General features: G+C 47.4%; 1 protein-coding gene across 4 annotated transcripts in view; it reads left to right on the plus strand.

The window, feature by feature from the left end:
- Positions 1-8376, plus strand: part of LOC120906242 (phosphatidylinositol 3-kinase 2-like) — a 34186-nt gene extending 25810 nt beyond the window's left edge. For all 4 annotated transcript variants that reach the window (XM_040317761.1, XM_040317760.1, XM_040317759.1 and 1 more), the window contains exons 5-6: positions 4574-4712; positions 5314-8376. In XM_040317761.1, coding sequence (XP_040173695.1) covers positions 4574-4712; positions 5314-5519 — 345 coding nt within the window. In that variant the 3' untranslated portion in view covers positions 5520-8376. The remainder of the gene's footprint in view (positions 1-4573; positions 4713-5313) is intronic.
- The last annotated feature ends 5739 nt before the right edge of the window (positions 8377-14115 follow it).

Raw genomic sequence — 14115 nt, forward strand, 5'->3', positions numbered from 1 at the left:
CGATTCGCACGAGTGCGAGCTGGTTTTTGCTTTTTTTTTTGGGCGTGCGAGCCTAGGCAGAGGCTGGAAACAGACGTTTCGGTTCCGTTTCGGCAAAAAATGGCCTGTGTTTTGTGCCTGAAGGGATGGTCTATTTTTTTTCTTTTAATTTTTACAGTGTGAGCAGCGTAATTGCTTTCATTGCACAATCGCTCACACCGCCGAACGCCTTACGGTACGCAGTACGCGCTAATGTATAACAGTTAACACTGCCATGCGCCTAAAGGTATGCAATACCCCAGTAAAGATCGCTTGTTTCGTTATTCATATTTGAAAAGACTCTGCTACTTGAGTTGAAAGAAGAAAAACAAAAAACCAAACGTTTCTTTACTTTAAAATTATATTGATTTAGTCAACGATTGCTGTTCAGTGCTAATGAAAAGAACTGTTCTCTTATTGTTTGCATTGCATTCGTAAAAAAACCTACACGCAGGCCAGTAACACATTGCTGCGAAAATTTGCGTCCGATAGCGCTGCAAAAGCGCCTACAGCTATGCAATTGAAGTGTCAAAGTTATCTCATTACGAGCGCGTCTGGTGACAGCTTAGTTATCTCGTAGTTTCGTTTATTTATTTTTTTTTTTTGACAAAAAAATCCTGTCATCTGGCCAATGAACGTCTCCGTTCGGTGTACGTGCGCGCACACTCATGCACGCAGTAGTGCGGTGCAATAATACGGGACAAGCGGAAAATAAAAACAGTATAGCACACTAGCTCTAAAAGTAAATTAAATCGCAACAAAAACAGCACCAAAAAGGGAGCAAGCGAGAGAGAGAAAGAAACAGAGTGAAAGAGGAGCAAAAAGACTAAAGAAACAAACAACACGTCGAAACAACCGGAACCGGGAAAGTGGAGAAAATGTTTTGCCAGTTGCTGGCGGCGCATGGTGCGCACGGTGGTGGCGCGCAAAGCGAAGAAGAATAAGCGCACTCAAGCAACATCGGACGCATGAATGATTTATGAGCCGAAAGCGCCAGTACCCTCCAACTCTCTCGCCCTTCCCAGCGCCGCCCTTTTGCCCGCCTCTTTCCGCTCCGGTAGCAGCATGTTTTCTTTGATTGGAAAAGCGGCACAAAACAACGCGGGCGGGAAATGAAATTTTGAAACTAGAAGAAAGTGGGATGAGCGGTGTGCGTGAAAAAAAAAAAGAAAAACAGGAAAAGGAAAACCGTTGATGGTGGCAGAACGGAAAGGAAAGAGCTGAACAAAAATCATTCACCTCGCCCCAACCACTCCCCAGGCCAACCCACCTGTGTGTGTGTGTGTGTGTGTGTCTAAGCTAGGGCTTGGGGTTCGGTTTTTGGGGCTAGTTTTCCCCGGCCCGGTGCCACATTTTGCTCTCCATTTATGCCTGATTTTGCTGCCTTTTGTTGCGGCTTTGCCGATTGCCTCGCGTTGATCCGGTCGAAGATGAGGGAGGAGGAGGAGGAGGAGGAGGGAAAATTTATTTCTATAAATGTGCAGCGAAGCGAGTTGCAAACATTTTCACAAAACTGTTCCCCTACTGTTTGCTTTTTTATCCTGGCCCCCAAGGGATGAAGGGAGAGGGGGAGGAATCGAGTGAGGAAGGGTAAGGTTAAGGTTGGTGTGAACGAGAGGAAGATTGCTATCCTCCCCCCTTTAACCCACTGCCCGTACCGTACAAATAATGGTGAAGAGAAAAACGGGTGGAATGGTGGAGTAAAAAAAAAACCCGCTGAAACGAAACAAAACGAGAAAAGAAAATGTTTTCCACAAGAGTGGATTTGTGTGTGTGTGAGTTGTTTTTTTTGTTTGTCTCTGTGTGGTTGATCAACAGGAAATGAATTATTGGAATTTTATTTGAAAATCATTCAGCAAAATGCGTTTCCTCCTGTTGCCACGCGCAGCCGATCCGTCGCCTGCAATCTGCTGCTCGTGTGTGCGCTGCACTCAGCCTACCTTTCGGGGGTATGGAATACCGTTCGGTGGAGGCGCATCAATCAGAATTGTTTCGATTTTTGTTCGATTTGCGAATCCCGTCGATTGAGTGTGCCGTAGCAGCAAAACCCAAAAGGTTTCTATCCCCAAGGGATGCAGCATTGCTGTATGTGTGTGTGTGTATGGGGGGGGGGGGGGAGGGTGGATTTGCTTTCGCGTGGTCTAAGCTTCATGCGCACATCCATGCTGCCCCTGAGGGGAGGAGGTTGTGCTGGTGACTAGTAAACAAAGCTAGTGCACAGAACGTTGTTAAGGGTTGCGAGGGAAGAGTCGAAAAGAAAAAAAAGAAACAGGAAAGAACAGGCCACGTAAAAATAACAATAAATGAAGGTTGGTGATGTTGGTCGCGGCGTCGACGGGAGCTGCATGGCTTTATGCAGGTGCACGTTTCGTGAAGGTACGGGCTCCGGGATGCAGAGAGCGCAAAACAAGCATGTCAAAGCATAGCTGCATCGTTTTCAGTTGCAACCTGCGGCTGAATGGTGCGGCGAAACTTGGTGGGGGCAGGGAAGGGTTGAAGTAGAGGGGACGGACGTTCAGCAGGAACGATTCTTCCATCAACAAGTCCGGCGAATGAACAGGCGGTTCGGTAGCGCTGCAGAGATGTAGGGGGGTGGGCCCGCAGGCGCAAATTGTGTGCGGTTACCGGTCGGGCTGCTGGATGTGGCAAGGCAAAGGGGCAAGGAGTGGTATGTTGTAGGTCACATATTTTGATCGATTCGGTTTTCATACACACACACACACACACACACACACACACACACACACACACGCGCGCACACAATGCGCGGGTTTGAGCTGTTATTGGAACCGAGGACTTGGGGTGTCGAGAACATGGAAAAGCTTTTTTCCGTACTCGGTATGCACGCCGCATTGCACGGAAGAAAGTTCAGCGGCAGCTCCGACCGAAAAAATGCAACAGAGCATGCCGAGTTAGACAGAAATAGAGTATAAGAGAGAGAAAGAGAGAGAGAGCCAGGAGAAGGGTAAAAAAGGAGTTTAAAAATCGAAAACGCTGTACTTCGGGAAAAGTGACAAGTGACGTTTTGATAATAATGCCCGCCGGACGGAAGCACCTTCCCGCCCCTCCCCCGAAAGTTGGATACAAAACCGCCGCGAGCAGCGACCGTTGGTTGATTCGCGCACGGATGGGGGTGAGATTTGAATTTTTCCACCGTTGTGCAGCTGCGGAGCGCTCTCCGACAGAGCCACTGCCGGAAATTACTGTCAATTGTATCGCAGATGACGAGCCCGCGAGCCCTGTCAGTTTCATTCGGCACACGCTTACAGACACACTTCCAGCCACGGTCGTTTGAACTCTTCGGTCAAAAGTTCTGCGCCCGGTTCGGTTCTGTTGCAATGTTGCTGTTTCCCCCCCCCCCTCACTGTTATTCTGATCTATTCTGACTCCCTGCCTCCCCCCGTCTTCCTTCGTTTGTAGTTCCATTTTTGTCCGCTTCCGACAAGATATCGAACGAAAAATGAAAAAGCGAGTTTGGCGAACGCGAGCCTTTCCGTAGCAATCGATGAAGGTCAGCGGTTCGATTTGCTGTCAATGATGAAAAGCGGGACAGCGGGATTTTGAGGGCTTGAATTTATTACATCTAGACGCGCGAATGGTACTGCCGTGCCAAAGGAAACGATTGCAAATGCGCGGAGATTACATTTTCGCTGCCACAGCTGGCGCTGGGTGCAGCTGGAACGCCCGCAGCACACATTGCAATAAAGACGTATGTAACGCATTGGCCGCAAGCATTTGTAACGCTAAAACGATCCTTAGAGAACAGTATTGAAGCGCAGGCGCCTAAATGTATGCAATTTTCGTGTTAAAAAGTGCTTTATTAGGTGGGTTTACTATTTTACGATTTAAATAACAAAATAGAGAGTGTTAAGACTGTTTCTTCTCACTTCAAACCATTTTACAAGATGTTTGAGTTGACAAATCGAATGACGGGGAAATAAGTTTCATTTAAAAGAAGGAGTAGAAACAGTTTCATTTAAATATATTTACATTGTTCGCTTTTTGGTGTGTAGTACCCCGCGAAACGCAACATTTCCTAATTCAACATCTCAACAGCAGCTCAATTGCCTCTAGAGTTCTATTGACAGCCGATTATCGGGCGTGAGAGTGAAGCCCCTCGGGAAGGTTGAGCAGACCCATGCAACCTGCGCTATGTGTATGCTTAATGAGTGTAATTATACCACACAAGCGCCACTGGTGATGCACGATACCTTGCCGGCAAGAACGCTGGCATATTATCTTCCGGAGCGAAGCTTCATCCGTTTATGACACCTCCAGCCCCGGGGTCGGGTCGGCAGGTCGGTACATTATTGATTTGATGGATTGCTAATCACGCCTTCCGGTGGTATGGCGCACCGCAGCAGCAGCAGCAGCAGCATCGCCACCGATATCTGTCGATAATTGGTGGTCCGATGCTCCAGTGTACCACAAGCACTCTCCACCAAAGCAGCTGTGGCTCAGGCACTCAAGGGCGAAGGCGCCACCACCACCATCGCCCGTTCTCCAGGCTGTGCACTGTTTAAACTGTTTCCATTGCTCTCTGTCTTTCTTGCAGGTGGAGTGTGCAGCGCACATCTTCGACCTGTACCAGCAGTCGACGGTGGCGACGGCGGACGAAAACTATCCCCAGGTGCGCGTGCTCTCGAACAGCGATAATGGCGTACACTTTTCCTTCATGAGCGACAAGGACGAAGGTAAGGGGCGGACGCGCAGGTTCACCATCCATCCATCATCCAGGGCTTTGTTATTATTATCATTGTTACTGTTGCTGCCCTTGTAATCAAGCCGTTCGTGCATGTGAGCGTGTCTTGCGAGCGGTTATGCTGGATGCTGCGGCTCAGCTGACGGGATTCCCACCTGCTGCCTGGCGAGCAGCAGCAACCACAAACACTGCCGGCTAAAACAGCGTCGGACGGTACGGCAGTGCGTCGTTTGGCGTCCGTGTGCGGCGGTGTGCCTACCATTCGGGCGCAAAGCCTCACATTCCTGTTTGCCCAGCGTCCATCAGCCGGTTGGGATGGCTTTGGATGGGATTTTCGTGCGTTCAGGCCCTCGTTAGGCAGGTTGGAATTGCACAGTGCCCGTACAGTACCTGGTCGTGCACCTGGACGCTCGGAACGCCTAATCAATGCCCCACCGTTTATCTCATTAGCATCGAGCCTGCTCTACCAGAGCGACCGTTTGCCGAAACTCTTTGCAAACCTCTTTACCTCTTACCGGTATCAATTTCTTACAAGCAATGCACTAACCAAATGTACTCGCTTTCTCTCTCCCTGTCCTTGCCCTCTTTCGTAGCTTCATCGTCCGGATCGCCCCGATCGGTGCTGGCGTACCTGCCGGGGCAGCTGGCGCGCCTGGCCGGTACCATCGGCGGCTGGGCGGCTCACCCGCGGACGGTGCACGGCGGTGGGAAGGCGATTGTTGACACGGGCCAGCCGGCCCTCGTCTCGTACGTGCTGCTGGGCGTTGGCTGGCTTAGCTTGCGGTGGTGGCTGTTTTAGGCCGGCTCGGCCCCATCCACCCCTGCCGCTAACGGTAACGCTTTCAGCTCTCCACCCATTGCCGGACGCCGGAGCCTGGAGAAATCACAGGAGGAAGACCCAGCAACACGCCCTAAACATTCCAAAGTTTGCCAACGAATTGTGAAACGAATTTATTCGCCCAACAACTGAACCCCGCCACTACTCCCTTTTATTCCTCTCCCCCCCCCCCTCCGTTTGGGTAGGTGCTTTTTGTGCGCGCGCGTGTGCAACAGTGCTCCGAACGCTGCGTATAATTGTTAAGGAACGTGTTACACTGCCTGCCTTCTCCACCCACCCTCCCCAAAACTATGCGAGAGAAAACTTGTTCGGCTCAATAGATTGGAAACGGTGGCAATAGATTGGACATGCATCCGGCTGTGTAAACGCATGACTGAAACACTGCAAAATAAAGGGCACCGACTACGGTCCGCTCGTACGCAGGTGAAGCTCCGATTAGAGGTCGTGTGAGTTTTGTGTAGGTTTTGTGTTGTTAGTCATTTTTCAAGTTCAAAATTCTTTCTAAGGACGAAAATTAAAAGATATTGCTGTAATAAATGATGATTTTTAGGCGACTTGCGAAACAGACGTTGGTGATAAGGTTAGTTTTCTACTTTACAAAGCAAAATGGAGGAGACCATTCATTTGACAGTTTGACTTTGACAGTTCACAGTTGTTATTTAGATGAAATGGGGCCTTTTATATTTTAAGCCAGAGAGCTGAAAGTTCAGCCTGTTTAACAATGCTCATCATCCGAGTTGTATTCATCCGTCAATAACATTCCGCCATATTGGATTTTAGCATTTGTGTACAAACATGGTAAAATTTTTTTTTAATGTTTTCTTTCTGCTTTAAATGAGTTATAATAAATCATTTTAAAACATAAAGTCCAACATATTTTAGCCTTTGTAGACTAAGACACCTTTGTAGACCGAGCGTGCACATATGGGCAATTGTTTACTTTTTTTTTTAACTGAAATTATTTACACTTTAAATCTGGGTTTGGCGTGTGATCTTGTATGACGTGTGATAAGACATAATTTCAGCCACCATGTGTCAAGCTTCATATCAAAATGCTGACCAGAATCGTCCCATCGGAAGAGTTTTTTTTCAATTTAATTTCTCATTGATAACCGTTGGTTGCATCTTCAAGAAGACTCCCTAACTACCTGTACATGAATATGGATGTGTAGTTTAAACGATTTTCTTAATGAATTGAATGCATTTTTGAGAGTTATTTTAGTTAAATTACACGACATTATTAATTTTGACTCTTCAACTTCGGTTATATACGATGTATTGAAAGACGAGACATACGACATGAACCTTGTTTCGGCACTCGTTCCAGGTCCCAAATACAGTCGTGTCTTGGGGGTCTCCTGTCCTGTCAACAGTTAATGATTGTAAAGGCTTTTGTTAAATGATAGGCAGATGTTAACAAATCTTTTAATAAGTTATTGGTTGCATTTAAACATACTCTAGTATACTTTTTTATTGGTTCAAACATAGTATTGCCCTTACCTGATAAAACTGTTGCTTGTTTACATATTTCTGCTCGAAGCAAAACGCTCCAAAACCATGGGAGCGTTACAGTTCCTACCCACACGATCTCTAATCGCAGCTGTAGCCCGCACGCAGCGCAAGACGCCACCAGCTAAGGGGTCTCACGCCGTCTCTCCGGTCGCATTATTTAGTGTTTGTATCTTCTCGTTATCGGCTGGCTGGCTGTGTGATTCATGTTCGACGTTTCGGGTCCTGCAGCCCCCCCCCGGCCCACCGGGTTCCCCCAAGCAATTAGTTCGCAGCATCCTGCCAGCAATTTCCTGTAAAAACGTCCCACCTCTCCCTGCGCCATTGCCCTATTCCCTCGTTGCGGAGGAGCACCCAGGCCCACGTGGGGAGGGGTTTGGGAAATATTAAATCGAGCGATAAAACGGGCAACAAGCAGCGAGCGCCCGGGCTGCGAAGAAGCATAAATTAAATTCCCATTCCCGTGCCCGCCTGCATCCCTTGGGCCTTTTCGGGGGGTTTGAGTGTGTGTGTGTGTGTGGGTGCGTACGTGAAGAGGAGAGGGGTAACGCACTTCCGCATGTTAGATGGTGGCACCAATCCACGCTCCACAGCGTTTGGGGCATGGTGCGGCCACATGTTTGTGAATTTAAATAATGTTAGCAAATGCAACCATCTCTCTCTCTCTCTCTCTCTCTCTCTCTCTCTCTCTTTCCTGCCCACCCTTTTTCTCGCTTCCCGGCACACTTTCTCGAGGACGCTCTCCGCAGCAGCCAGGGAGTTGTAGGGAAATGGGAATGGTGTGATGCTGCAGTATTGTATAAAAAAAGGCGCTTTTACTCCCTGCCCGTGATTTCTGGCGAGCAAATGAAGAAAAACTATTAAAAAAAAAAAGACATACAAAACCGAACAATACAGCAACGAAGCAACGTGGCAGCAGCAGCAGTTACAGTGAGTGGCACACATGCACCTTGGTTCGCTTCTTCCGAAGTTTATGGGCCTTTGTTGAGTTTCGTTGTTCGCTCGCCGTGTGTCCGCGATCTACCGCGGCTGCCGGTCCAAAAAACGTGCGCTAGGGAAGAAACCCGGCGCTCCAGTAGAAGGTAAACACGATTTGCACCACACATTGCATAACTTTCAGGGGGCAAAGCCTGCCTGGCTGGGCGCAATAGGAAAACAGGTGATGTAAACTTGGACAACTGTTGGGCTGCCGTGCACTACCAGGTTGTTAAACGGTTGCAGTGTGTCACTCACTGTGGGTTGTGGAGGGGGGGTTGGTGGGTGAGTGGACGTGTGGAATAGTAGTATTAATAATAAACCAAAAAAAAAACTAAATAAATGAAACGACATAAAAAAAACCGACCGAATTCCAAAGGAAGCTCGGTAGCTAGGGAAAGGAGAAGTGTACTAAGAGGACGCACAAGAGCAAATGGCAAAGGCAGAGAAGAAATGCCTAGCAATTAAGTGTACTAATCAAGGTTAAGAATTTAGATGTAAAAATTATCAGAAAGAAAAGCACACGCACACTGACATATATTAGAAGAGTGGCCCGATTTCCCCGATTCCAGTGGCAGACACACGCATGTGCGTGCATGTGAGCGTGTGTGTGAGTGTGTGTGTGTGTGTAGTGAGGCAAAAATCGGAAACCGAAACGTGCAAATAAAATCGTGCCATGGATAAGGCTATATTATGTTTTCTACAAAAGAAAGAGAAAAAACAAAACAAAATGTGTTTTTTATTTCCTTCCCAAGAATGAAAGAACGGCAGCAGCGGGCGGAAAGGGCGGTAAGTGGGTGGTACACAAACACACACACACAGGCGCAGATTCCACTGTTTAATCTCGTTTGCATTCCAGGCTCACGTTACGTTTGTGTGTGTGTGTGTTTTTAAAATGTTTTTCTTGCCCGCTTTCTTGCAGTTCCGAAAGGAACCGAAGAAAGAATTCCCTCGCGCGGGAACGTGAAAAGTGCATTTTAACGCTCCAGTAAAGAGAGTCCAGGGGGAGGGGGGGCAAACGAGCGACTCCGGAAGAAGAAATATGCCAAAAGGACATTCGCACAGTCATCCTGCCAGCAAGCTTCGTTTCGTTGTGCCTTTTTGTTTTTTTTTTGTTTGGTTGCGCCGGAGTCAAAGCGTACTCGGACGGAAACGAATTCCGATGACAGCAAATGGACATCCGGCAATATCGAAATCAATGAAATTCGTTCACACTGAAACATGAGGGAGAAAGGGAGACAAGGAAGGAGGGGAAGGCGAACGGCAGGACATCTCTGCGGAAAGACACTCCGGGCAAACAAGCAACGGGGGCCGGCTGGAACCTTATTGCGTTCTGTTGGCCAGCGCGCGCTCCTGCAATCGAATATCTTCTGCCTCGGGGCGATCCCTTTTTCCTTTACGGAAAAGCTTCTGCTTTCTCCGTGTGTGTGTGTGTGTGTGTGTGTGTGTGTCTGTTTGATCAACCGTACAATCGATACGAGCCCCAGCTCGGCCGGGTACAACGCAGGTCCTTCGCCGGAAGACGGATAGTCGTCGGGCAGATGGTACGCAAACCTGTAACCTGTAACCGTATACGCTCAACGCCGCAAGGACCGTGATTTGACGCGAACGGTGAATTAATGTACCCCTCCCCTTCCCTCCTGAGGAAGAGAGTTAACCAGGGGAAAAAACCCACACACACGCACACAATCGGGGAAAAATGGAAATTTATTCCATTCCGCAAGCAAATGTCATCGGTCCATTCCAATCCATCACCCTCGGATGAGTGTCCGTGACCTGACCAAGGGGTTGCAGCGGAATGACTTCACTTCGCGGACAGACTGACAGATTTCCCTGCGCTTCCTTCGGCCGTAGTAATGTCCTCAATGCTCCCCCTTCCCCGCATCATCCAAAAAGCGAAAAAGGCATGCAGTGCGTGACTTACAGGGTTTTCCATTCCAATTAACAACTGTCCACAGTCTACTAGCAATCCTCGATTTGAAAAACACAATTGTCTACCACTTACACACAAGTCAAGCCGTTTTTGGTACACTGTCCATTTCAATTACACAATTGTCGTCTTCGAAAACACACGTCAGATTTTGGCTGGAACGTGTATCACTTGTCTATAAGAATTGAACCATGTTGTAAACAGGTCTTGATTGAATATCAGAAAATGGGAAAGCTGTGCAATTTGGACATGTTAAGCAGTTTTATCATTTGGTTTTAGTTATTCTTGGATCGTTACAGTTTTTAGGTTATTTTGGGACGTTGTAATTTTTTTTTCATTGGTTACCAGTAAAAGCACCGATAAATGTCAAAATTCCTGCATTGTATTGAAAGATTAAAGTATACATAAAATGCCTAACATGTCCATGTTGCCCAGCAGCCCAACTACAAGTGATACACGTTTCTGCCAAAATCAAAACAAACCGTGCCGCATCTGACGTGTGTTTTCGAAGACGACAATTGTGAAATTGAAATGGACAGTGTACCAAAAACGGCTTGACTTGTTTGTAAGTGGTAGACAATTGTGTTTTTGAAATCGAGGATTGCTAGTAGACTGTGGACAGTTGTTAATTGGAATGGAAAACCCTGTAAAGAACCAAAACGAAGCGACACATTCCTTGGGAGCACGTGTTGGGATCGCCAAAAGTTGACGGTTCGCTTGTGTGTGTGTGTGTGTGTGTGTGTGTGTGTGTGTGTGATGAAGTATCCATTTCTAGCTAGATCATGCAGGAGTTTTCTACCGCCTGTTGCGCACACACACACACACACACACACACACACACACACACACACAAGAGGAGCTGTTAACTTTTTCTGGGAAAAAGTCCCATTGTCATTGGGATTCCGAGAAGTAACTGTCACCGAGACGCCTTCCCCGGACACTCACCGGACCCCTCCCCGTGTGTGTGTGTGTGTGTGTCGTTTTGGGGTAAAAACTTTCTAAATCAAATTTACGGGGTGACATTTTAAAAAAGAATATCAACGCCAGCTAGTTTGATGTTTGTTGCGAAGCTGAGAGAAAGGTTTGGGAAGGAGCGGGCAGCGGCAGAAAGTTTTGTTGCAAGTTTGCCCGTGGCGCCCGGGAAGGAATGTGGCTTTTTACACAGTGGGAGGAGTATGGGAGGGGTGGTGGGAGGGGGGGTGGGAGGAGGAAGCTGCCCGAGATGGTGCAAATTGCTGCGAAGAATGTATGCAAAGTCCCCTCCTCTTGTGCAAAGTGCAGAGGAGATGGAGCGGCCGTTCTCTATTCTTTTTGCGTTTTCCTGCGCCCAAAAAGCGGGGAGGGAAAGGACTTCAAACCCGAGGAAAAGTCTGCGGAGGGAATGCTGAGGGGAGCGAAGGGCACACGTGTGAATGTGTGTGTGTCGGGGGGATCCTTTTTTGGACGAGAGAGAGAGATAAATTTCCAATTCAGAGCATGCTGATACTAATCCTCGAAATTGGTTTTCCAGCCGAAGATCTACACCGCCGGACCATTTTCGGAAGGTTCGCTTTGCTTTCGCTGGCCCGGGTGGGTGTCTTCGGGTTGTGTGGGCTTGCTGGGAGTGGAAGGTTGCTGCTGCTTTTCGCTACAAGATCGGTGGCGCACACACACACGCTCAGCACGGTCGCCCCACTAAGCTCTTCAGTCGGTTTCGGTTTGAAAGCTTCCCATTCGCCCCATCCCGAGCGGCAAACAATGACTTTGCGACGACCCTACTCAAGCCGCCAGACTTCAGCCGAAACGACTGGCCCAACCTGAAGGCCCAACATCTCGGGTCGGGCCGGCGGTTCATAGCACACGTCGGGTCGGGTTGGAATATTCATCAGCATCTTCGGCAGGAGGCATCTGTTCGCTTTCGCTTTGACCCATCCACACACACACACACGCACGCAAACATGGACAGTGCACACAGATACACATACAAAAGTGCGTGCCGCGTTTCCGGCCGCTGCACGCACCATTTACTGGAGGGTTTTTTGGTCCATTTCTTGCCAGCCAGCCAGCCCGGCTCTTTGTCGCTTTGCTTCCCGGGTGAAGGATTCGGTATCGATGGTTTCCGCCATTCCCACCAGGCCCACATCCCGGGCCCCGTGCGTGTGTAACAACTTCCGGTTCGGGGGCCGTTCGATTGGGTGCTAATCGGGCAGGATGTAGGTAAGCGCTTCCCAAGCGCACAAACAGAGGAACAAACACCAACAAAAAAGGGGAATACACAAAAACCAGAACATACCCAAATACCAGCCAGCTGGTGCTGATGGGCGAATGTTTTATCTGTGTGTGTGTGTTTGCGAGTGCGTTTGTGTGCACCGTACACACCGTAGTTGTTTGTGACAAGTGCGCGCGTCAGCGGTACATGGTTGGTACAAGTGTCAGGCAGATTGTCAGCGGCAGCAGGCTGCAATTATAATTCATTGCGGTCTTGCGGCCGGAAACGGAGCGACGGTGCAGCAGATTGTGGCACACACGCGCACACACACACACACAGGAGATCGATTATGGTCGGGGTTGTACACTTTTATTGTAGATTGTATACATTAGGGCGTTTCGGGAGAGCTGTGATCCCCTGGAAGGTATGCAAACAGTGTAGCACACTGCTGTAAATAGACATATTTTTTCCATTGTGCAGATCCTCTTCAACTCGTTGGATTGTGAAGTAAATGTTCTATTCGCTTTGCTATGGATGAGGCAAACGCATAGTGGCACCGTTTGCCTTCTACCCTGGTGCAAGAATGAATGCTAATGCGGATTGCATCACAACTAGACCAACTTTGTACGTGCACTTCACACCTAGTTGGTAGGGTAGACTGTGCAGTCAAATGTTTTCCATTCAATCGTCACTTTCAATTGATCTCTCGCGTTAGTGACTATTTTAAATGTCAATAATCCATGCAATTGGTGCAGCTATGTTTGAGAATTGAGACCAAATTTAATAATAGAACCGATTGCAGACTGCTACGAATTATTTTAAAATTCTCAAAAGCAGTTATTCAAACGGAGCATCATTTTCTGATTCAACGAACGGCTAGGATAATCAAGCTGAGAATGCATCAACACAGTAACAGTATGATTGACGGGGCTGAGGATGCTTGGGTTTACTATGAAAGCCTTACAAACAGAGGAAAGCAGCGTAAAATGTAAGCAGCGGTAAAAGGAAAGCAGCGTAAATGACGATGGTTAGAACATCAAGTACAATGCTTGATGCTCACCATGAACACTTCATAACCTATGTTTTATAGATAAATGAATAAATCGGGAAATAAAATTATTGCTCAAAACGATGTTATTTCGACTGTCTCGAAAAAAAGCTTTCGGCCAAGGCAAAATGGCTGACTACACGTTTTTTTATTAAAATATTCCACCCATTTTCTATTATAAATAGAAAAAATATACAATATACTAGAAATATTTTTTATCGATTTTAGCAGAAACGTAACTCGGAGAAAGACTGTGCATAAAACGCAAAATAATCAGTAAAATCAGTGCAACAGCTAAATGCAACAGCTTAAACCAAAGCCTACAGTTTTGTCCCTTTGTTTGGATATGTTTTGATAGCTCATGTCACTCATTTTGCTCTACAGCGGGACCATTTTACATCACGACTTTTCATGTGTAACTTTATCTATTTATTTATTGTTCCAGGAATAAGATGTTGAAGCATTGATTGCCGTCAAAACATTCGCGTTAAGTGGATTACCCAATCGGTGCCATTTTGCTCCAACCATTTTGCGCCATAGCAGTGCCATTTTGCTCCAACTTCTACTATTACTGCTCGTGATACAGATTGCATAGCGTTGGGCGCTTTTGTAATTAATTCGCCCGAATGCTATGCACGCTGTACAGCAGAGCATTCGTGTTTTAGTGTTTTTCCTCTTAGTTATTTTTTCATAATTTGTTCGTGTTGTCGATCTGCATCGAACTTTGCCAAAGTTGAACAGTTTTATGATAGGGAGTTTGTTACTTTTGAAAAGCAGCGCACTCCAATTACTAGATTGAGTAGAAGCAAAACAAAAAATAATTCCAAATACAGCACTGCTCCACATTGCCTATCTTTTTTGGGGCGCTTTTTGTGAGGCCGGCGCCTGAAAGGTAGGCTAACCGCAT

This window comes from Anopheles arabiensis, chromosome X (assembly GCF_016920715.1).
Source record: "Anopheles arabiensis isolate DONGOLA chromosome X, AaraD3, whole genome shotgun sequence".
NCBI classification, from domain to species: domain Eukaryota; kingdom Metazoa; phylum Arthropoda; class Insecta; order Diptera; family Culicidae; genus Anopheles; species Anopheles arabiensis.